General features: G+C 51.1%; 1 protein-coding gene across 1 annotated transcript in view; it reads left to right on the forward strand.

Moving 5' to 3' along the window:
* The first annotated feature begins 4,192 nt into the window (after nucleotides 1-4,192).
* The window catches only part of LOC116361900 (ras GTPase-activating protein 3-like), a 35,243-nt gene continuing 15,399 nt past the window's right edge, over nucleotides 4,193-24,036 (forward strand). Inside the window, exons 1-11 of the mRNA XM_031816269.1 lie at nucleotides 4,193-4,266; nucleotides 4,372-4,476; nucleotides 6,720-6,876; nucleotides 9,458-9,608; nucleotides 11,149-11,263; nucleotides 12,718-12,792; nucleotides 13,340-13,463; nucleotides 14,431-14,537; nucleotides 16,849-17,004; nucleotides 21,794-21,867; nucleotides 23,121-23,227. Coding sequence (XP_031672129.1) covers nucleotides 11,207-11,263; nucleotides 12,718-12,792; nucleotides 13,340-13,463; nucleotides 14,431-14,537; nucleotides 16,849-17,004; nucleotides 21,794-21,867; nucleotides 23,121-23,227 — 700 coding nt within the window. The 5' untranslated portion in view covers nucleotides 4,193-4,266; nucleotides 4,372-4,476; nucleotides 6,720-6,876; nucleotides 9,458-9,608; nucleotides 11,149-11,206. The remainder of the gene's footprint in view (nucleotides 4,267-4,371; nucleotides 4,477-6,719; nucleotides 6,877-9,457; nucleotides 9,609-11,148; nucleotides 11,264-12,717; nucleotides 12,793-13,339; nucleotides 13,464-14,430; nucleotides 14,538-16,848; nucleotides 17,005-21,793; nucleotides 21,868-23,120; nucleotides 23,228-24,036) is intronic.

Here is a 24,036-nt window from a genome sequence, read left to right on the forward strand (position 1 = left end):
CACCCCCTTTACATTAGGTATCTACAGTACCCCCCCCCCCCTTTACATTAGGTATCTACAGTACCCCCCCACCCCTTACATTAGGTATCTACAGTACCCCCCCCCTTTACATTAGGTATCTACAATAACCCCCCCTTTACATTAGGTATCTACAGTACCCCCCCCCTTTACATTAGGTATCTACAATAACCCCCCCTTTACATTAGGTATCTACAGTACCCCCCCCCCCCTTTACATTAGGTATCTACAAAACCCCCCCTTTACATTAGGTATCTACAGTACCCCCCCACCCCCTTTACATTAGGTATCTACAGTACCCCCCCCCCCCCCTTACATTAGGTATCTACAATACCCCCCCTCACCTTACATTAGGTATCTACAGTACCCCCCCTTTACATTAGGTATCTACAATAACCCCCCCTTTTACATTAGGTATCTACAGTACCCCCCCTCTACATTAGGTATCTACAGTACCCCCCCTTTACATTAGGTATCTACAGTACCCCCCCCCCCTCACCTTTACGTTAGCCGAGGTCAACATCAGGTCTCTCAGAGGGCCGTAGTGGTCAGAGGGGAACACATGGTCCTCAGTGTAAACAATGTTTAAACGAAGAGAACCCAACTCATCCACTTTCACTGGCTTCCCTCCATTATCCCTGGGCTGCAGAAGTACCTAGGAGGAGGGGAGGATGGAGAGAAGAGAGGAGGAGGATGAGAGAGAGAGAGGAGGGGAGGATGGAGAGAGAGAGAGGGAAGGATGGAGAGAGAGAGAGGATGGAGAGAGAGAGAGGGGGAGGATGGAGAGAGAGAGAGAGAGAGGGGAGATGAGAAGAGAGAGAGGAGGGGAGGATGAGAGAGAGAGGAGGAGGGGAGGATGGAGAGAGAGAGAGGAGGGAGGCAGAGAGAGGAGGGAGGATGGAGAGAGAGAGGAGGAGGATGGAGAGAGAGAGAGGAGGGAGGATGGAGAGAGAGGGAGGAGGAGAGAGAGAGAGGAGGATGGAGAGTGAGAGGGAGAAGAGGAGAGAGGAGGCAGAGAGAGAGGAGGAGGAGGATGGAGAGAGAGGGAGGATGAGAGAGAGAGGAGGGATGGAGAGAGAGAGGGAGGTGGAGAGAGGAGAGAGGATGGAGAGTGAGAGGAGAAGAGGAGAGAGGAGGAGAGGAGAGGAGGGGAGGATGGAGAGAGAAAGAGAGGAGGATGGAGAGAGAGAGAGGGGGAGGATGGATGAGAGAGAGAGAGGAGGGAGGATGGAGAGAGAAAGAGAGGAGGATGAGAGAGAGAGATGAGAGAGGGGAGGATGGATGGAGAGAGAGGGGGGAGGATGGAGAGAGAGAGAGGATGGAGAGTGAGAGGAGGAGAGGATGGAGAGAGAGAGGAGGAGAGGATGGAGAGAGAAAGGAGGAGGGGAGGATGGAGAGAGAGAGGAGGATGGAGAGAGGAGAGAGAGAGGATGGAGGGATGGAGAGAGAAGAGAGGAGGGAGGATGGAGAGAGAGAGAGGAGGATGAAGAGAGAGAGAGGAGGATGGAGAGAGAGATGGGAGAATGGAGAGAGAGAGAGAGAGAGAGAGAGAGAGAGAGAGAGAGAGAGAGAGAGAAGAGAGAGGGAGATGGAGAGAGAGAGGAAAGGGGAGAGAGAAAGGAGGAGAGGAGGCGGAGGTGAGAGGATGAGAGAGAGAGAGAGAGAGGAGGATGGAGAGAAAGAGGAGAGAGGAGGATGGAGAGAGAGAGAGGAAGATGGATAGAGTGAGGGTGAGAGAAAAAGTAGGATGAGTGAGAAAGAGGAGGAGGATGGAGAGAGGAGAGAGAGAGAGAGGGGAAATGGGAGAAGTGAGGATGAAGGAGAAGAGAAAAGGAGGATGGAGAGAGAAAGAGGGAGGAGAGGATGGAGAGAAGGGGGAGGATGGGAGGATGGAGAGAGAGGAGGATGGAGAGATAGGGGGAGAGGAGGATGAGAGAGGACAGAGAGGAAAGAGAGAGAGAGGAAGGAAGGAGGGAGGATAGAGAGAGAGGAAGAGAGAAAGGAAAGGAGTGAAAAAGAGAGATAGATGTTGTTCATGTCTCACCATGCATTGTGACCCAGACCACAGACAGACAGACCGACCCACCGACCGACCGACCCACCCACCGACCCACCCAGACAGACAGACTGACAGACAGACAGACAGACCGACCGACCGACCCACTGACCCACCCAGGACAGACAGACAGACAGACAGACAGACAACAGACAGACAGACAGACCGACCGGACCGACCGACCGACCCCACTGACCGACCGACCGACCCACTGACCGACCCACCCACCCAGACAGACAGACAGATATCCAACATGTTGTCATGTCTCACCTGCATTGTGGACCCAGACACAGACAGACAGACAGACAGACAGACAGACCGACCCACCCAGACAGACAGACAGACAGACAGACAGATATCCAACATGTTGTCATGTCTCACCATGCATTGTGACCCAGACAGACAGACAGACAGACAGGGACCGACCGGACCCACCGACCCACCCACAGACAGACAGAAACAGACAGACAGGACAGACCCACCACCGTCCCACCCAGACAGACCAGACAGACAGACAGAACAGACACAGACCGACCGACCCACCGACCAGACAGACAGACAGACGACGACCCACCCACAGACAGGACAGACAGACAGACAATATCCAACATGTTGTCATGTCTCACCATGCGTCGTGGACCCAGACACAGACAGACAGACAGACAGACAGACAGACAGACCGACCACCAACGACCGACCCACCCAGACAGACAGACTGACAGACAGACAGACAGACAATATCCAACAGGTTGTCATGTCTCACCATGCGTTCGTGGACCCCAGCCGTCCCAGGGCCTTCAGAGGAACTCTGACCCCTCCCAGGAACTCATCCCCAAAACTCAGGTTACTGCATTCCACAGGTCAACCCTGCATACAGAAGATAGAGTCCAGACTCACAACACACACACTCTCTATTTGTGTGTGACCTGCTCTGTGAAACACGCAGACACAATAGACACACAGACTCACCCAGAAGCCAGCTTATCAACACCCTCCTCCTCCACATCAAACGTCTCTTGGTGTGACTAAGAGTCGTGTCACTGCAGGACAGAACAGAGACAGAGACAGAGTTGCTTAGAGCCTACAAACTGTCTCTTGGTGTGACTAAGAGGTCGTGTCACCTGCAGAACAGAGACAGAGACAGAGTTGCTTAGAGGCTACAAAACTGTCTCTTGGTGTGACTAAGAGGTCGTGTCACCTGCAGGACAGAGACAGAGACAGAGACAGAGTTGCTTAGAGGCTACAAACTGTCTCTTGGTGTGACTAAGAGGTGTGTCACCTGCAGGACAGAGACAGACTTACATAGAGCACCACAGGTAGCCTAAGTGGTTAGAGCGTTGAACTAGTAAGGTTGCTGGATCGATCCCGAGCTCGACAAGGGTAAAAATCTGTTGTTCTGCCTCTGAACAGGCGTTAACCCACCGTTCCCCGATTAAGCAGCCCCCTTGCACCTCTCTTACTAGAACCACCAGCACCACAGGCTCTTCTCAGAACCACCAGCCCACCAGGGCTCTTCTCAGAACCACTAGCACCACAGGCTCTTCTCAGAACCACCAGCACCACAGGCTCTTCTCAGAAACACTAGCACCACAGGGCTGGTGGTTCTGAGAAGAGCCCTGGGTGCTAGTGGTCTGAGAAGAGCCCCTGTGTGCTTGGTTCTGAGAAGAGCCCTGTGGTGCTGGGCTGGTTCTAGAAGAGAGGTGCAAGGGGGCTGCCTTAATCGGGAACGGTGGGTTAACTGCCTTGTTCAGAGCCAGAACAACAGATTTTTTACCTTGTCAGCTCGGGGATTCGATCCAGCAACCTTACTAGTTCAACGCTCTAACCACTAGGCTACCTGTGGTGCCTCTATGTAAGTCTGTCTCTGTCCTGCAGGTGACACAACCTCTTAGTCACACCCAAGAGACAGTTTGTAGCCTCTAAGCAACTCTGTCTCTGTCTCTGTCTCTGTCCTGCAGGGTGACACGACCTCTTAGTCACACCAAGAGACAGTTTGTAGCCTCTAAGCAACTCTGTCTCTGTCTCTGTTCTGCAGGTGACACGACCTCTTAGTCACACCAAGAGACAGTTTGTAGCCTCTAAGCAACTCTGTCTCTGTCTCTGTCTCTGTCCTGCAGGTGACACGACCTCTTAGTCACACCAAGGAGACAGTTTGATGTGGAGGAGGAGGGTGTTGATAAGCTGGCTCTGAGGTGAGTCTGTGTGGTCTATGTGTCTGCGTGTTTCACAGAGCCAGGTCTACACACAAATAGAGAGTGTGGTGTGTTGTGAGTCTGACTCTATCTCTCTGTATGCAGGGTTGACCTGTGGAATGCCAGTAACCTGAAGTTTGGGGATGAGTTCCTGGGAGGGGTCAGAGTTCCTCTGAAGGCCCTGGGACAGGCTGGGGTCCACGACGCATGGTGAGACATGACAACATGTTGGATATCTGTCTGTCTGTCTGTCTGTCAGTCTGTCTGTCTGGGTGGGTCGGTCGGTCGGTGGGGTCGGTCTGTCTGTCTGTCTGTCTGTCTGTGTCTGGGTCCACGACGCATGGTGAGACATGACAACATGTTGGATATCTGTCTGTCTGTCTGTCTGTCTGGTCTGCTGTTGTCTGTCTGTCTGTCTGTCTGGGTGGGTCGGTCGGTCTGGTCTGTCTGTCTGGGTCGGTGGGTCGGTCGGTCTGTCTGTCTGTCTGTCTGTCAGTCTGTCTGTCTGGGTGGGACGGTCGGTGGGTCTGTCTGTCTGTTCTGTCTGTCTGTCTGTCTGTCTGGTGGGTCGGTGGGTCGGTCGGTCTGTCTGTCTGTCTGTCTGTCTGGGTCCACAATGCATGGTGAGACATGACAACATGTTGGATATCTGTCTGTCTGTCTGTCTGTCTGTCTGGGTGGGTCGGTCTGTCTGTCTGTCTGTCTGTCTGTCTGTCTGTGTCTGGGTCCACAATGCATGGTGAGACATGAACAACATGTTGGATATCTGTCTGTCTGTCTGGGTGGGTGGGTCGGTCAGTGGGTCGGTCGGTCGGTCAGTGGTCGGTCGGTCGGTCGGTCGGTCTGTCTGTCTGTCTGTCTGTCTGTCTGTCTGTCTGTCTGTCTGTCTGTCTGTCTGGGTGGGTCAGTGGGTCGGTCGGTCCGGTCTGTCTGTCTGTCTGTCAGTCTGTTCTGTCTGGGTGGGTCGGTGGGTGGGTCGGTCGGTCGGTGGGTCGGTCTGTCTGTCTGTGTCTGGGTCCACAATGCATGGTGAGACATGACAACATCTATCTCTCTTTTTTCACTCCTTTCCTTTCTCTCTTCCTCTCTCTCTATCCTTCCCCTCCTTCCTTCCTCTCTCTCTCTTTCCCTCTCTGTCCTCTCTCCATCCTCCTCTCCCCCTATCTCTCCATCCTCCCTCTTCTCTCCATCCTCCCATCCTCCCCCTTCTCTCCATCCTCTCCTCCCTCTTTCTCTCTCCATCCTCCTTTTCTCTCATCCTCACTCTCTCCATCTTCCCCTCTCTCTCTCTCTCTCTCTCCATCCTCCTCCCTCTTTCTCACTCCATCCTACTTTTCTCTCACCCTCACTCTATCCATCTTCCTCTCTCTCTCTCCATCCTCCTCTCTCTCTTTCTCTCCATCCTCCTCTCTCTCTCTCTCTCTCATCCTCTCATCCTCCCCTCCTCTCCTCCTTTCTCTCTCCATTTCCTCTCTCTCTCCATCCTCCCCTCTCTCTCTCTCTCTCTCTCTCTCTCTCTCTCTCTCTCTCTCTCCTCTCTCTCTCTCCATTCTCCCATCTACTCTCCCATCCTCCTCTCTCTCTCTTCATCCTCCTCTCTCTCTCTCCATCCTCCCCTCCTCTCTCTCTCTCTCCATCCCTCCCATCCTCTCTCTCTCTCTCTCCATCCTCCTCTCTCTCTCCATCCTCCCCTCCTCCTTTCTCTCTCCATCCTCTCCTCCTCTCTCTCTCCATCCTCTCCTCCTCTCACTCTCCATCCTCCTCTCTCTCTCCATCCTCCCCTCCCTCTCTCTCCATCCATCCTCCCCTCCTCATCTCTCTCTCCATCTCTCCTCTCTTTCTCTCTCCATCCTCCCCTCCTCTCTCTCCTTCCATCCCATCCTCCCCCTCCTCATCTCTCTCTCCATCCCTCCTCTCTTTCTCTCTCCATCCTCCCCTCCTCTCTCTCTCCCTCCTCTCCTCCTCTTCTCCTCTCACCTCTCCATCCTCCTCTCTCTCTCCATCCTCCTCTCTCTCTCCATCCTCCTCTCTCTCTCCATCCTCCCCTCTCTCTCCATCCTCTCCTCCTCTCTCTCTCCCTCCTCTCCTCCTCTTCTCCTCTCACTCTCCATCCTCCTCTCTCTCTCCATCCTCCCCTCTCTCTCCATCCTCCCCTCCTCTCTCTCTCTCCATCCTCCCCCTCCTCTCTCTCTCTCCATCCTCCCCTCTCTCTCCATCCTCCCCTCCTCTCTCTCTCTCCATCCTCCCCTCCTCCTCTCTCTCTCCATCCTCCCCTCCTCTCTCTCTCTCCATCCTCCCCTCCTCTCTCTCTCTCTCTCCATCCTCCCCTCCTCTCTCTCTCTCCATCCTCCTCTCTCTCTCCATCCTCCCCTCTCTCTCTCTCCATCCTCCCCTCCTCTCTCTCTCTCCATCCTCCCCTCCTCTCTCTCTCTCCATCCTCCCCTCCTCCCTAGGTACTTTCTGCAGCCCAGGGATAATGGAGGGAAGCCAGTGAAAGTGGATGAGTTGGGTTCTCTTCGTTTAAACATTGTTTACACTGAGGACCATGTGTTCCCCTCTGACCACTACGGCCCTCTGAGAGACCTGATGTTGACCTCGGCTAACGTAAAGGTGAGGGGGGGGGGGTACTGTAGATACCTAATGTAAAGGGGGGGGTACTGTAGATACCTAATGTAGAGGGGGGGTACTGTAGATACCTAATGTAAAGGGGGGGTTATTGTAGATACCTAATGTAAAGGGGGGGTACTGTAGATACCTAATGTAAAGGTGAGGGGGGTATTGTAGATACCTAATGTAAAGGGGGGGGGGGGGGTACTGTAGATACCTAATGTAAAGGGGGTGGGGGGGTACTGTAGATACCTAATGTAAAGGGGGGGTTATTGTAGATACCTAATGTAAAGGGGGGGGGGGGTACTGTAGATACCTAATGTAAAGGGGGGGTTATTGTAGATACCTAATGTAAAGGGGGGGGGGGGGTACTGTAGATACCTAATGTAAAGGGGGGGTTATTGTAGATACCTAATGTAAAGGGGGGGGGGGGTACTGTAGATACCTAATGTAAAGGGGGTGGGGGGGTACTGTAGATACCTAATGTAAAGGGGGGGGGGGGGTACTGTAGATACCTAATGTAAAGGGGGTGGGTGGGTACTGTAGATACCTAATGTAAAGGGGGGGGGGGGTACTGTAGATACCTATGTAAAGGGGGGGGGGTACTGTAGATACCTAATGTAAAGGGGGGGGGGGGGTACTGTAGATACCTAATGTAGAGGGGGTGGGGGGGTACTGTAGATACCTAATGTAAAGGTGAGGGGGGTATTGTAGATACCTAATGTAAAGGGGGGGGGTACTGTAGATACCTAATGTAAAGGGGGGGTACTGTAGATACCTAATGTAAAGGGGGGGGGTACTGTAGATACTTAATGTAAAGGGGGGGGGGTACTGTAGATACCTAATGTAAAGGGGGGGGGGTACTGTAGATACCTAATGTAAAGGGGGGGGGGGGTACTGTAGATACCTAATGTAAAGGGGGGGGGGGGTACTGTAGATACCTAATGTAAAGGGGGGGGGGTACTGTAGATACCTAATGTAAAGGGGGGGGGGGTACTGTAGATACCTAATGTAAAGGTGAGGGGGGGTATTGTAGATACCTAATGTAAAGGGGGGGTACTGTAGATACCTAATGTAGAGGGGGGGGGTACTGTAGATACCTAATGTAGAGGGGGGGTACTGTAGATACCTAATGTAGAGGGGGGTACTGTAGATACCTAATGTAGAGGGGGGGTACTGTAGATACCTAATGTAAAGGGGGGGGGGGGGTACTGTAGATACCTAATGTAAAGGGGGGGTACTGTAGATACCTAATGTAAAGGGGGGGGGGGGGGTACTGTAGATACCTAATGTAGAGGGGGGGGGGTACTGTAGATACCTAATGTAGAGGGGGGGGGGGTACTGTAGATACCTAATGTAAAGGTGAGGGGGGGGTACTGTAGATACCTAATGTAAAGGGGGGGGGGTACTGTAGATACCTAATGTAAAGGGGGGGTACTGTAGATACCCTAATGTAAAGGGGGGGTACTGTAGATACCTAATGTAGAGGGGGGGTACTGTAGATACCTAATGTAGAGGGGGGGGGGGTACTGTAGATACCTAATGTAAAGGGGGGGGGGTACTGTAGATACCTAATGTAAAGGGGGGGGTACTGTAGATACCTAATGTAAAGGGGGGGGGGTACTGTAGATACCTAATGTAAAGGGGGGGGTACTGTAGATACCTAATGTAAAGGGGGGGGGGGTACTGTAGATACCTAATGTAAAGGGGGGGTTATTGTAGATACCTAATGTAAAGGAGGGGGGGTACTGTAGATGACCTAATGTAAAGGGGGGGTTATTGTAGATTACCTAATGTAAAGGGGGGGGGGGGTACTGTAGATACCTAATGTAAAGGGGGTTATTGTAGATACCTAATGTAAAGGGGGGGGGGGTACTGTTAGATACCTAATGTAAAGGGGGTGGGGGTACTGTAGATACCTAATGTAAAGGGGGGGGGGGTACTGTAGATACCTAATGTAAAGGGGGGGTACTGTAGATACCTAATGTAAAGGGGGGGGGGGTACTGTAGATACCTAATGTAAAGGGGGGGGGGGGTACTGTAGATACCTAATGTAAAGGGGGGGTACTGTAGATACCTAATGTAAAGGGGGGGTACTGTAGATACCTAATGTAAAGGGGGGGTACTGTAGATACCTAATGTAAAGGGGGGGTATTGTAGATACCTAATGTAAAGGGGGGGTACTGTAGATACCTAATGTAAAGGTGAGGGGGGGTACTGTAGATACCTAATGTAAAGGGGGGGGTACTGTAGATACCTAATGTAAAGGGGGGGTACTGTAGATACCTAATGTAAAGGGGGGGTACTGTAGATACCTAATGTAAAGGGGGGGGGGTACTGTAGATACCTAATGTAAAGGGGGGGTACTGTAGATACCTAATGTAAAGGGGGGGGGTACTGTAGATACCTAATGTAAAGGGGGGGGTACTGTAGATACCTAATGTAAAGGGGGGGGGGGGTACTGTAGATACCTAATGTAAAGGGGGGGTACTGTAGATACCTAATGTAAGAGGGGGGTACTGTAGATACCTAATGTAAAGGGGGGGGGAGTACAGTAGATTGTTTTAATGTGTTTCCCTCCCAGCCGGTTTGTCGGCATCAGCCGCTCATATCCTCGGGGAGGTCTGTCGGGAGAAACAGGAAGCTGCGATCCCATTGGTCCGTCTGTTCCTTCACTATGGAAACATCCTGCCTTTCCTCAGTGCCGTCGCCCACGCAGAGGTCAACCGCACACAGTGAGAACACACACACACACACACACACAGAGGTCAACCTCACACACTCTTTAAGAAAAGGGTTCCAAAAGGGTTCTGTCCTTATAGGAGAACCTTTTTGGGTTCCAGGTAGTACCCTTTCTGAAATGGTTCTACCTGAAACCAAGAAGGGTTCTCCTATGGGGACAGCCGAATGACATTTTAGGTTCGGGATAGCACATTTTATTCTAAGAGTGCACAGTAAGATAGACACACACACTCACACACACACAGGTCAAACGCACCCACGACTGACCACCAACCTAGACTCAGTACTGACCACCATCCTAGACTCAATACTGACCACCAACCTAGACTCAGTACTGACCACCAACCTAGACTCAGTACTGACCACCATCACAGTACTGACCACCATCCTAGACTCAATACTGACCACCAACCTAGACTCAGTACTGACCACCAACCTAGACTCAGTACTGACCACCAACCTAGACTCAGTACTGACCACCATCACAGTACTGACCACCAACCTAGACTCAGTACTGACCACCAACCTAGACTCAGTACTGACCACCAACCTAGACTCAGTACTGACCACCAAGCTAGACTCAGTACTGACCACCATCTCAGTACTGACCACCATCCTAGACTCAGTACTGACCACCAACCTAGACTCAGTACTGACCAACAACCTAGACTCAGTACTGACCACCAAGCTAGACTCAGTACTGACCACCATCACAGTACTGACCACCAACCTAGACTCAGTACTGACCACCAACCTAGACTCTGTACTGACCACCATCATAGACTCAGTACTGACCAACAACCTAGACTCAGTACTGACCACCAAGCTAGACTCAGTACTGACCACCAACCTAGACTCAGTACTGACCACCAAGCTAGACTCAGTACTGACCACCATCTCAGTACTGACCACCATCCTAGACTCAGTACTGACCACCAACCTAGACTCAGTACTGACCACCAAGCTAGACTCAGTACTGACCACCAAGCTAGACTCAGTACTGACCAACAACCTAGACTCAGTACTGACCAACAACCTAGACTCAGTACTGACCACCAAGCTAGACTCAGTACTGACCACCATCACAGTACTGACCACCAACCTAGACTCAGTACTGACCACCAACCTAGACTCTGTACTGACCACCATCATAGACTCAGTACTGACCAACAACCTAGACTCAGTACTGACCACCAAGCTAGACTCAGTACTGACCACCATCACAGTACTGACCACCAACCTAGACTCAGTACTGACCACCAACCTAGACTCAGTACTGACCACCAACCTAGACTCAGTACTGACCACCAACCTAGACTCAGTACTGACCACCATCTGTAGGGACCCTAACTCTCTCCTCCTCCCCTCTGTAGGGACCCTAACTCTCTCGTCCTCCCCTTTGTAGGGACCCTAACTCTCTCCTCCTCCCCTTTGTAGGGACCCTAACTCTCTCCTCCTCCCCTTTGTAGGGACCCTAACTCTCTCCTCCTCCCCTTTGTAGGGACCCTAACTCTCTCCTCCTCCCCTTTGTAGGGACCCTAATACCATCTTCAGAGGGAACTCTCTAACGTCTAAGTGTATCGATGAGACCATGAAGCTGGCTGGGAACCACTACCTCCAGGTCACCTTGAGATCCATGATAGATGAAGTAGGTACCATCCCTCTCTCTCTCTCTCTCTGTCTCTCTCTCTCTGTCTCTCTGTCTCTCTCTCTCTCAATTCAATTCAATTCAATTCAAGGGCTTTATTGGCATGGGAAACATGTGTTAACATTGCCAAAGCAAGTGAGGTAGACAACATACAAAGTGAATATATAAAGTGAAAAACAACAAAAATTAACAGTAAACATTACACATACAGAAGTTTCAAAACAGTAAAGACATTACAAATGTCATATTATATATATATACAGTGTTTTAACAATGTACAAATGGCATAAATAAGCATAAATATGGGTTGTATTTACAATGGTGTTTGTTCTTCACTGGTTGCCCTTTTCTCGTGGCAACAGGTCACAAATCTTGCTGCTGTGATGGCACACTGTGGAATTTCACCCAGTAGATATGGGAGTTTTTCAAAATTGGATTTGTTTTCGAATTCTTTGTGGATCTGTGTAATCTGAGGGAAATATGTCTCTCTAATATGGTCATACATTGGGCAGGAGGTTAGGAAGTGCAGCTCAGTTTCCACCTCATTTGTGGGCAGTGAGCACATAGCCTGTCTTCTCTTGAGAGCCATGTCTGCCTACGGCGGCCTTTCTCAATAGCAAGGCTATGCTCACTGAGTCTGTACATAGTCAAAGCTTTCCTTAATTTTGGGTCAGTCACAGTGGTCAGGTATTCTGCCGCTGTGTACTCTCTGTGTAGGGCCAAATAGCATTCTAGTTTGCTCTGTTTTTTTGTTAATTCTTTCCAATGTGTTAAGTAGTTATCTTTTTGTTTTCTCATGATTTGGTTGGGTCTAATTGTGCTGCTGTCCTGGGGCTCTGTAGTGTGTGTTTGTGTTTCTCTCTCTCTTTCTCTCTCTCTCTATCTCTCTCTCTCTGTCTCTCTCTCTCTCTGTCTCTCTCTCTCTCTCTCTCTCTCTGTCTCTCTCTCTCTCTGTCTCTCTCTCTCTCTCTCTCTCTCTCTCTGTCTCTCTCTCTCTCTCTCTCTCTCTCTCTCTCTCTCTCTCTCTCTGTCTCTCTCTCTCTCTCTGTCTCTCTCTCAATTCAATTCAATTCAAGGGGCTTTATTGGCATGGGAAACATGTGTTAACATTGCCAAAGCAAGTGAGGTAGATATTATACAAAAGTGAAATAAACAACAAAAATTAACAGTAAACATTACACATACAGAAGTTTCAAAACAATAAAGACATTACAAATGTCATATTACATATATATACAGTTTTCTAACAATGTACAAATAGTTAATGTACACAAGGGAAAATAAATAAACATAAATATGGGTTGTATTTATAATGGTGTTTGTTCTTCACTGGTTGACCTTTTCTTGTGGCAACAGGTCACAAATCTTGCTGCTGTGATGACACACTGTGGAACACTCTCTCTCTCTCTCTATAAAGAGTTTGTCAGTAACAGTGGTTCTGTTTTTGTCTCCAGATCTGTACTGACCACAAGCCCTGTGAGATCGACCCGGTGAAACTCAAAGAGTCAGAAAACCTAGAGACCAACAGGGTGAGTGGTGTGTGTGTGTGTGTGTGTGTGTGTGTGTGTGTGTGTGTGTGTGTGTGTGTGTGTGTGTGTGTGTGTGTGTGTGTGTGTGTGTGTGTGTGTGTGTGTGTGTGTGTGTGTGTGTGTGCGTGCGTGCGTGTGTGTGTGTAGCCTGTAGTAGTGGTGAGACCTAGCCTGGTTCTAACCCTGTGGTTCTGACCCTGTGGTTCTAACCCTATAGTTCTAACCCTATGGTTCTAAACCTATGGTTCTAACCCTGTGGTTCTAACCCTGTGGTTCTAACCCTATAGTTCTAACCCTATGGTTCTAACCCTATGGTTCTAACCCTGTGGTTCTAACCCTATGGTTCTAACCCTATGGTTTTAACCCTGTGGTTCTAACCCTATGGTTCTAACCCTATAGTTCTAACCCTATGGTTCTAACCCTATGGTTCTAACCCTATAGTTCTAACCCTATAGTTCTAACCCTATGGTTCTAACCCTATGGTTCTAACCCTGTGGTTCTAACCCTATGGTTCTAACCCTGTGGTTCTGACCCTGTGGTTTCTCAGGAGAACCTGCGTCAGTATGTCGACCGGATCTTCAACATGATCACAACGTCAGGCGTGCGTTGTCCCACCGTCATGTGTGATATTTTCTTCTCACTCAGAGAATCTGCTGCAACACGTTTCGAAGGTAACCAACTATACCATCTCTCTCCTCCCTCTCCCCAACCCCTCTCTCCCTCTCTCTCCCTCTCTCCTCCCTCTCCCCAACCCCTCTCTCCCTCTCTCTCCCTCTCTCCTCCCTCTCCCAACCCCTCTCTCCCTCTCTCTCCCTCTCTCCTCCCTCTCCCCAACCCCTCTCTCCCTCTCTCTCCCTCTCTGCTGCAACACGTTTCAAAGGTAACCAACTATACCACCAAATCCTGTAGAGTGGTGACCTCTCCATTTCTCTGCTCTCTCTCCCTCTCTCCTCCCTCTCCCCAACCCCTCTCTCCCTCTCTCCTCCTCTCTTTCTCTCCTCCCTCTCTCCTCCCTCTCTCCTCCCCTTCTCTCTCTCTCCCTCTCTCCTCCTCTCTTTCTCTCCTCCCTCTCTCCTCCCCTTCTCTCTCCCTCTCTCCTCCCTCTCCCCAACCCCTCTCTCCCTCTCTCCTCCTCTCTTTCTCTCCTCCCTCTCTCCTCCCTCTCCCCACCCCCTCTCTCCCTCTCTCCTCCCCTTCTTTTTCTCTCCTCCCTCTCTTTCTCTCCCTCTCTCTCCCTCTCTCCTCCCTCTCCCCACCCCCTCTCTCCCTCTCTCTCCCTCTCTCCTCACTCTCTTTCTCTCCCTCTCTCTCCCTCTCTCCTCCCTCTCCCCACCCCCTCTCTCCCTCTCTCCCCCTCTCTTTCTCTCCTCCCTCTCTTTCTCCCTCTCTCTCCTCCCTCTCTTTCCCTCCTCCCTTTCTCCCTCTCTCTCTCTCTCTCTCTCTCTTTCTCTATCTCTCTCTCTTTGTCTCTGTCTCTCTGTCCCTCTAGTCTCTGTGATGTTGTTAAAGACTTGTTTCCTGTTTACTTCCTGTCTTTATCATTGGGTTTTTCTTCTCCAGTAGGTGGAAACTCTAGTCTGATAGGCTGCGCTGCCCCCTGCTGCACTGTGCTAACATCCCCTCTCTGTGTTTCTGTAGTCGACCAGGATGTGAGGTACACAGCGGTCAGTAGTTTCATCTTCCTGCGATTCTTCGCCCCGGCCATCCTCTCTCCCAACCTGTTCCAGCTGCGACCGCATCACCCAGTGAGAACACACTTCTAGCTCCTTGAGTGTTTCATACAGAATTCACCCTGCTGTGGGTCACAGTGTTTCATGCAGAATTCACCCTGCTGTGGGTCACTGTGTTTCATACAGAATTCACCCTGCTGTGGGTCACTGTGTTTCATACAGAATTCACCCTGCTGTGGGTCACTGTGTTTCATGCAGAATTCACCCTGCTGTGGGTCCCTGTGTTTCATACAGAATTCACCCTGCTGTGGGTCACTGTGTTTCATGCAGAATTCACCCTGCTGTGGGTCACTGTGTTTCATACAGAATTCACCCTGCTGTGGGTCACTGTGTTTCATACAGAATTCACCCTGCTGTGGGTCACTGTGTTTCATACAGAATTCACCCTGCTGTGGTATCAGTGTTTCATACAGAATTCACCCTGCTGTGGGTCACAGTGTTTCATATAGAATTCACCCTGCTGTGGGTCACAGTGTTTCATACAGAATTCACCCTGCTGTGGGTCACTGTGTTTCATACAGAATTCACCCTGCTGTGGTATCAGTGTTTCATACAGAATTCACCCTGCTGTGGGTCACAGTGTTTCATATAGAATTCACCCTGCTGTGGGTCACAGTGTTTCATACAGAATTCACCCTGCTGTGGGTCACTGTGTTTCATACAGAATTCACCCTGCTGTGGGTCACAGTGTTTCATGCAGAATTCACCCTGCTGTGGGTCACAGTGTTTCATACAGAATTCACAGTGTGTTAGTATGTTGTGGTTAACAGTGTGTTAGTATGTTGTGGTTAACAGTGTGTTAGTATGTTGTGGTTAACAGTGTGTTAGTATGTTATGGTTAACAGTGTCTTAGTATGTTGTGGTTAACAGTGTGTTAGTATTTTGTGGTTAACAGTATGTTAGTATGTTGTGGTTAACAGTGTGTTAGTATGTTGTGGTTAACAGTGTGTTAGTATGTTGTGGTTAACAGTATGTTAGTATGTTGAGGGTCACAGTGTGTTAGTATGTTGAGGGTCACAGTGTGTTAGTATGTTGTGTGTCACAGTGTGTTAGTATGTTGTGGTTAACAGTGTGTTAGTATGTTGTGGTTAGCAGTGTGTTAGTATGTTGTGGGTCACAGTGTATTAGTATGTTGTGGTTAACAGTGTGTTAGTATGTTGTGGTTAACAGTGTGTTAGTATGTTGAGGGTCACAGTGTGTTAGTATGTTGTGGTTAACAGCGTGTTAGTATGTTGTGGTTAACAGTGTGTTAGTATGTTGTGTGTCACAGTGTGTTAGTATGTTGTGGTTAACAGTGTGTTAGTATGTTGAGGGTCACAGTGTGTTAGTATGTTGTGGTTAACAGTGTGTTAGTATGTTGTGGTTAACAGTGTGTTAGTATGTTGTGGTTAACAGTGTGTTAGTATGTTGTGGTTAACAGTGTCTTAGTATGTTGTGGTTAACAGTGTGTTAGTATGTTGTGGTTAACAGTATGTTAGTATGTTGTGGTTAACAGTGTGTTAGTATGTTGTGGTTAACAGTATGTTAGTATGTTGTGTGTCACAGTGTGTTAGTATGTTGTGGTTAACAGTGTGTTAGTATGTTGTGGTTAACAGTGTGTTAGTATGTTGTGGTTAACAGTGTGTTAGTATGTTGTGGTTAACAGTATGTTAGTATGTTGAGGGTCACAGTGTGTTAGTATGTTGAGGGTCACAGTGTGTTAGTATGTTGTGTGTCACAGTGTGTTAGTATGTTGTGGTTAACAGTGTGTTAGTATGTTGTGGTTAGCAGTGTGTTAGTATGTTGTGGGTCACAGTGTATTAGTATGTTGTGGTTAACAGTGTGTTAGTATGTTGTGGTTAACAGTGTGTTAGTATGTTGAGGGTCACAGTGTGTTAGTATGTTGTGGTTAACAGCGTGTTAGTATGTTGTGGTTAACAGTGTGTTAGTATGTTGTGTGTCACAGTGTGTTAGTATGTTGTGGTTAACAGTGTGTTAGTATGTTGAGGGTCACAGTGTGTTAGTATGTTGTGGTTAACAGTGTGTTAGTATGTTGTGGTTAACAGTGTGTTAGTATGTTGTGGTTAACAGTGTGTTAGTATGTTGTGGTTAACAGTGTCTTAGTATGTTGTGGTTAACAGTGTGTTAGTATGTTGTGGTTAACAGTATGTTAGTATGTTGTGGTTAACAGTGTGTTAGTATGTTGTGGTTAACAGTATGTTAGTATGTTGTGTGTCACAGTGTGTTAGTATGTTGTGGTTAACAGTGTGTTAGTATGTTGTGGTTAACAGTGTGTTAGTATGTTGTGTGTCGGTAGTGTTCTAACCTTAGTCCGTCTCCTCCTCAGGACCCCGCCACGTCTCGGACCCTCACCCTCATCTCAAAGACCATCCAGACCCTGGGTAGCCTGGCCAAGTCCAAATCAGCTAGTTTTAAAGAGACTTACATGGCGGCCTTCTACGATTACTTCAACGAGCAGAAGTATGGCGACGCTGTGAAGAACGTGAGTCTCTGCTCTGTGGCTGGGAGAACGAGAGTCTCTGCTCTGTGGCTCGGAGAACGAGAGTCTCTGCTCTGTGGCTGGGAGAATGAGAGTCTCTGCTCTGTGGCTGGGAGAATGAGAGTCTCTGCTCTGTGGCTGGGAGAACGAGAGTCTCTGCTCTGTGGCTGGGAGAACGAGAGTCTCTGCTCTGTGGCTGGGAGAACGAGAGTCTCTGCTCTGTGGCTGGGAGAACGAGAGTCTCTGCTCTGTGGCTGGGAGAACGAGAGTCTCTGCTCTGTGGCTGGGAGAACGAGAGTCTCTGCTCTGTGGCTGGGAGAACGAGAGTCTCTGCTCTGTGGCTGGGAGAACGAGAGTCTCTGCTCTGTGGCTGGGAGAATGAGAGTCTGCTCTGTGACTGGGAGAACGAGAGTCTCTGCTCTGTGGCTGGGAGAACGAGAGTCTCTGCTCTGTGGCTGGGAGAACGAGAGTCTCTGCTCTGTGGCTGGGAGAATGAGAGCTCTATAGTCCTGGTACTGACCAGCCCCCAGTGTTCAGAATGAGAGCTCTACGGTTCTGGTACTGACCAGCCCCAGTGTTCAGAATGAGAGCTCTAAGGTTCTGGTACTGACCAGCCCCCTGGTGATTAGTCAGTGTGGATAGTCTTTGGGAGAAGGAGAGAGGAAGTTGATAGCGATTTACCAGATTTATGGCCAGGGGATAGAAGCGGTTTAGGAGTCTGTTTGTCTGAACCTTGATGCACCGGTACCCCCTGCAGGACAGGAGCATGGAGAACAGTCCTTGTCTTATGGTCAGGAGATAGAAGCGGTTTAGGAGTCTGTTTGTCTGAACCTTGATGCACCGGTACCGCCTGCAGGACAGGAGCGTGGAGAACAGTCCTTGTCTTATGGTCAGGGGATAGAAGCGGTTTAGGAGTCTGTTTGTCTGAACCTTGATGCACCGGTACCGCCTGCAGGATAGGAGCGTGGAGAACAGTCCTTGTCTTATGGCCAGGGGATAGAAGCGGTTTAGGAGTCTGTTTGTCTGAACCTTGATGCACCGGGACCGCCTGCAGGACAGGAGCGTGGAGAACAGTCCTTGTCTTATGGCCAGGGGATAGAAGCGGTTTAGGAGTCTGTTTGTCTGAACCTTGATGCACCGGGACCGCCTGCAGGACAGGAGCATGGAGAACAGTCCTTGTCTTATGGTCAGGGGATAGAAGCGGTTTAGGAGTCTGTTTGTCTGAACCTTGATGCACCGGTACCCCCTGCAGGACAGGAGCGTGGAGAACAGTCCTTGTCAGACACTGGCTGTACGTCCTGGATGTCTGGGAACTCATCCCCAGCTCACCACCAGCTCACACCCAGCTCACCCCCCAGCTCACCCCCCAGCTCACCCCCAGCTCACCCCCAGCTCACCCCACAGCTCATCCCCCAGCTCACCCCCAACTCACACCCCAGCTCACCCCCCAAGCTCACCCCCCAGCTCATCCCCCAGCTCACCCCCCAGATCACCCCCAGCTCACCCCCAGCTCATCCCCCAGCTCACCCCCAGATCACCCCCCAGCTCACCCCCAGCTCACCCCCTGCTCACCCCCAGCTCTCCACCAGCCCCCCCCCCCTCAGCTCATCCCCCAGCTCACCACCAGCTCACCCCCCAGCACAACACCCAGCTCACACCCCAGCTCACCCCCCAGCACAACACCCAGCACAACACCCAGCTCACCCCCCCAGCACAACACCCAGCTCACACCCCAGCTCACCCCCCAGCACAACACCCAGCACAACACCCAGCTCACCCCCCAGCACAACACCCAGCACAACACCCAGCTCACCCCCCAGATCACCCCCCAGCTCACCCCCAGCTCACCCCCTGCTCACCCCCAGCTCTCCACCAGCCCCCCCCTCAGCTCATCCCCCAGCTCACCACCAGCTCACCCCCCAGCTCACCCCCCAGCTCATCCCCCAGCTCACCCCCCAGCTCACCCCCCAGCTCACCCCCCAGCTCACCCCCCAGCTCATCACTCTCTGTAGGGCCTTCTGGTCGAGAGCGGTGCAGTTACCAGACGGTGATACAACCAGATGCTCTCTATGGTGCAGCTGTAAAAGTTCCTGAAGGATCTGCGGTGGCCATGCCTCCTCCCTATAGGCTGTCTCCTCCCTCCTCTGTCTCCTCCCTCCTCCCTATAGGCTGTCTCATCGCTGTCGGTGATCAGGCCCTACCACCAGGCCTCCTCCCTATAGGCTGTCTCCTCCCTATAGGCTGCCTCCTCCCTCCTCCCTATAGGCTGTCTCCTCCCTATAGGCTGCCTCCTCCCTGTCGGTGATCAGGCCCTACCACCAGGTCTCCTCCCTTCTCTGCCTCCTCCCTATAGGCTGTCTCCTCCCTGTCGGTGATCAGGACCTACCACCAGGTCTCCTTCCTCCTCCCTATAGGCTGTCTCCTCCCTGTCGGTGATCAGGCCCTACCACCAGGTCTCCTCCCTATAGGCTGCCTCCTCCCTCCTCCCTATAGGCTGTCTCCTCCCTATAGGCTGCCTCCTCCCTATAGGCTGTCTCATCGCTGTCGGTGATCAGGACCTACCACCAGGTCTCTGACCTCCTCCCTATAGGCTGTCTCCTCCCTGTCGGTGATCAGGACCTACCACCAGGTCTCCTCCCTATAGGCTGTCTCCTCCCTGTCGGTGATCAGGACCTACCACCAGGTCTCCTTCCTCCTCCCTATAGGCTGTCTCATCGCTGTCGGTGATCAGGACCTACCACCAGGTCTCCTTCCTCCTCCCTATAGGCTGTCTCATCGCTGTCGGTGATCAGGACCTACCACCAGGCCTCCTCCCTATAGGCTGTCTCATCGCTGTCGGTGATCAGGACCTACCACCAGGTCTCTGACCTCCTCCCTATAGGCTGTCTCATCGCTGTCGGTGATCAGGACCTACCACCAGGTCTCTGACCTCCTCCCTATAGGCTGTCTCATCGCTGTCGGTGATCAGGACCTACCACCAGGTCTCTGACCTCCTCCCTATAGGCTGTCTCATCGCTGTCGGTGATCAGGACCTACCACCAGGTCTCCTCCCTATAGGCTGTCTCCTCCCTGTCGGTGATCAGGACCTACCACCAGGTCTCCTTCCTCCTCCCTATAGGCTGTCTCATCGCTGTCGGTGATCAGGACCTACCACCAGGTCTCCTTCCTCCTCCCTATAGGCTGTCTCATCGCTGTCGGTGATCAGGACCTACCACCAGGCCTCCTCCCTATAGGCTGTCTCATCGCTGTCGGTGATCAGGACCTACCACCAGGTCTCTGACTTCCTCCCTATAGGCTGTCTCATCGCTGTCGGTGATCAGGACCTACCACCAGGTCTCTGACCTCCTCCCTATAGGCTGTCTCATCGCTGTCGGTGATCAGGACCTACCACCAGGTCTCTGACCTCCTCCCTATAGGCTGTCTCATCGCTGTCGGTGATCAGGACCTACCACCAGGTCTCTGACCTCCTCCCTGTCGGTGATCAGGACCTACCACCAGGTCTCTGACCTCCTCCCTATAGGCTGTCTCATCGCTGTCGGTGATCAGGACCTACCACCAGGTCTCTGACCTCCTCCCTATAGGCTGTCTCATCGCTGTCGGTGATCAGGACCTACCACCAGGTCTCTGACCTCCTCCCTATAGGCTGTCTCCTCCCTGTCGGTGATCAGGCCCTACCACCAGGTCTCCTCCCTATAGGCTGTCTCCTCCCTGTCGGTGATCAGGCCCTACCACCAGGTCTCCTTCCTCCTCCCTATAGGCTGTCTCCTCCCTGTCGGTGATCAGGCCCTACCACCAGGTCTCCTCCCTATAGGCTGTCTCCTCCCTGTCGGTGATCAGGACCTACCACCAGGTCTCTGACCTCCTCCCTATAGGCTGTCTCCTCCCTGTCGGTGATCAGGCCCTACCAACAGGTCTCCTTCCTCCTCCCTATAGGCTGTCTCCTCCCTGTCGGTGATCAGGCCCTACCACCAGGTCTCTGACCTCCTCCCTCCTCTGTCTCCTCCCTGTCGGTGATCAGGCCCTACCACCAGGTCTCTGACCTCCTCCCTATAGGCTGTCTCCTCCCTCCTCTGTCTCCTCCCTCCTCCCTATAGGCTGTCTCCTCCCTCCTCTGTCTCCTCCCTCCTCTGTCTCCTCCCTCCTCCCTATAGGCTGTCTCCTCCCTGTCGGTGATCAGGCCCTACCACCAGGTCTCCTCCCTCCTCCCTATAGGCTGTCTCCTCCCTGTCGGTGATCAGGCCCTACCACCAGGTCTCCTCCCTCCTCTGTCTCCGCCCTGTCGGTGATCAGGCCCTACCACCAGGTCTCCTCCCTGTCGGTGATCAGGCCCTACCACCAGGTCTCCGCCCTGTCGGTGATCAGGCCCTACCACCGTCGTGTCGTCCAGCATATTTGATGATGGGGTTGGAGTCGTGCATGGCCACACAGTTGTGGGTAAACAGTGGTTACAGGAGGGGGCTAAGCATACACCCCTGGGGGGCCCCCGTGTTGAGAGTCTGCGTGGCGGAGGTGATGTTGCCTAGGCTCTGGTCAGAAGTAGTGCACTACATAGTGAAGAGGGTGTGATTTGGCATAGGTAGCATAAGCGATTTCAGAGCGTTGGGCCAGTAGCCTGAAAGGTCACCGGTTCAAATCCCCGAGATGACTAGGTGAAAAATCTGCCGATGTGCCCTTGAGCAAGGCACGTAAAAGCTAATTGCTATTGTAAGTCGCTCTGGAAAAGAGAGTCTATTAAAATGACTAAAATGTCTAATTTAAATTTGAGATGCGCCCTCTGTCTGTCTGTCTGTAGTTCCTGGACCTAATCTCGTCGTCAGGGAGATGGAACCAGAAGAGTATCGAGACTCCCATCATGCTGAAAGAGGGGTAAGAGAGAGAACACATGGGGTAACACTGAGGGGGTTAGGGGTAAGAGAGAGAACACAGGGGGTAACACTGAGGGGGTTAGGGGTAAGAGAGAGAACACAGGGGGTAACATTGAGGGGGTTAGGGGTAAGAGAGAGAGAACACAGGGGGTAACACTGAGGGGGTTAGGGGTAAGAGAGAGAGAACACAGGGGGTAACACTGAGGGGGTTAGGGGTAAGAGAGAGAAAACACAGGGGGTAACACTGAGGGGGTTAGGGGTAAGAGAGAGAGAACACAGGGGGCAACACTGAGGGGGTTAGGGGTAAGAGAGAGAGAACACAGGGGGTTAGGGGTAAGAGAGAGAACACAGGGGGTAACACTGAGGGGGTTAGGGGTAAGAGAGAGAGAACACAGGGGAGAACACAGGGGGTAACACTGAGGGGGTTAGGGGTAAGAGAGAGAACACAGGGGGTAACACTGAGGGGGTTGGGGGTAAGAGAGAGAGAACACAGGGGGTAACACTGAGGGGGTTGGGGGTAAGAGAGAGAACACAGGGGGTAACACTGAGGGGGTTGGGGGTAAGAGAGAGAACACAGGGGGTAACACTGAGGGGGTTGGGGGTAAGAGAGAGAACACAGGGGATAACACTGAGGGGGTTAGGGGTAAGAGAGAGAACACAGGGGGTAACACTGAGGGGGTTAGGGGTAAGAGAGAGAGAACACAGGGAGTAACACTGAGGGGGTTAGGGGTAAGAGAGAGAGAACACAGGGGGTTACACTGAGGGGGTTAGGGGTAAGAGAGAGAACACTGGGGGGAACACTGAGGGGGTTAGGGGTAAGAGAGAGAGAACTAATCAACAATCTGCCCCAGACACACTACTGAACCTATATAACCTGGTATATCTACAGTAGTATTGGATCAGGGCCCAGACTCACTACTGAACCTGTATAACCTGGTATCTCTACAGTAGTATTGGATCAGGGCCCAGACTCACTACTGAACCTATATAACCTGGTATATCTACAGTAGTATTGGATCAGGGCCCAGACTCACTACTGAACCTATATAACCTGGTATCTCTACAGTAGTATTGGATCAGGACCCAGACTCACTACTGAACCTATATAACCTGGTATCTCTACAGTAGTATTGGATCAGGCCCGTCCTGCCTGTCCTTCACCTCGTGTGTTTCTCTGAAGACCTCTCTGTCTGATTATCTCTCCTGGCGATCTCTTCCTCCTTCAGTCAGTCACTCATTTCTTCTTCTCTCCAGGTTCATGATCAAGCGAGCCCAGGGGAGGAACCGTTTCGGGATGAAGAACTTCAAGAAGAGGTGGTTTCGCCTCACTAACCATGAGTTTACCTACCACAAAACCAAAGGTAACGGCTGGAGGTTTGTGGGGGCTCTTCAACGGGTTGTCAGGCCTGGTTCTACGTCTGGTCTGTCTGTGTGCTCAAGATCTCATTAGATGGTATCCACCGTGTGTTATAGAGGTGTAGTTAGATGGTATCCACCGTGTGTTATAGAGGTGTAGTTAGATGGTATCCACTGTGTGTTATAGAGGTGTAGTTAGATGGTATCCACTGTGTGTTATAGAGGTGTAGTTAGATGGTATCCACTGTGTGTTATAGAGGTGTAGTTAGATGGTATCCACCGTGTGTTATAGAGGTGTAGTTAGATGGTATCCACTGTGTGTTATAGAGGTGTAGTTAGATGGTATCCACTATGTGTTATAGAGGTGTAGTTAGATGGTATCCACTGTGTGTTATAGAGGTGTAGTTAGATGGTATCTACTGTGTGTTATAGAGGTGTAGTTAGATGGTATCCACTGTGTGTTATAGAGGTGTAGTTAGATGGTATCCACCGTGTGTTATAGAGGTGTAGTTAGATGGTATCCACCGTGTGTTATAGAGGTGTAGTTAGATGGTATCCACTATGTGTTATAGAGGTGTAGTTAGATGGTATCCACTATGTGTTATAGAGGTGTAGTTAGATGGTATCCACTATGTGTTATAGAGGTGTAGTTAGATGGTATCCACCGTGTGTTATAGAGGTGTAGTTAGATGGTATCCACCGTGTGTTATAGAGGTGTAGTTAGATGGTATCCACCGTGTGTTATAGAGGTGTAGTTAGATGGTATCCACGATGTGTTATAGAGGTGTAGTTAGATGGTATCCACTATGTGTTA

The sequence above is a fragment of the Oncorhynchus kisutch genome, unplaced genomic scaffold (genome assembly GCF_002021735.2).
Source record: "Oncorhynchus kisutch isolate 150728-3 unplaced genomic scaffold, Okis_V2 scaffold770, whole genome shotgun sequence".
Classification (NCBI taxonomy): domain Eukaryota; kingdom Metazoa; phylum Chordata; class Actinopteri; order Salmoniformes; family Salmonidae; genus Oncorhynchus; species Oncorhynchus kisutch.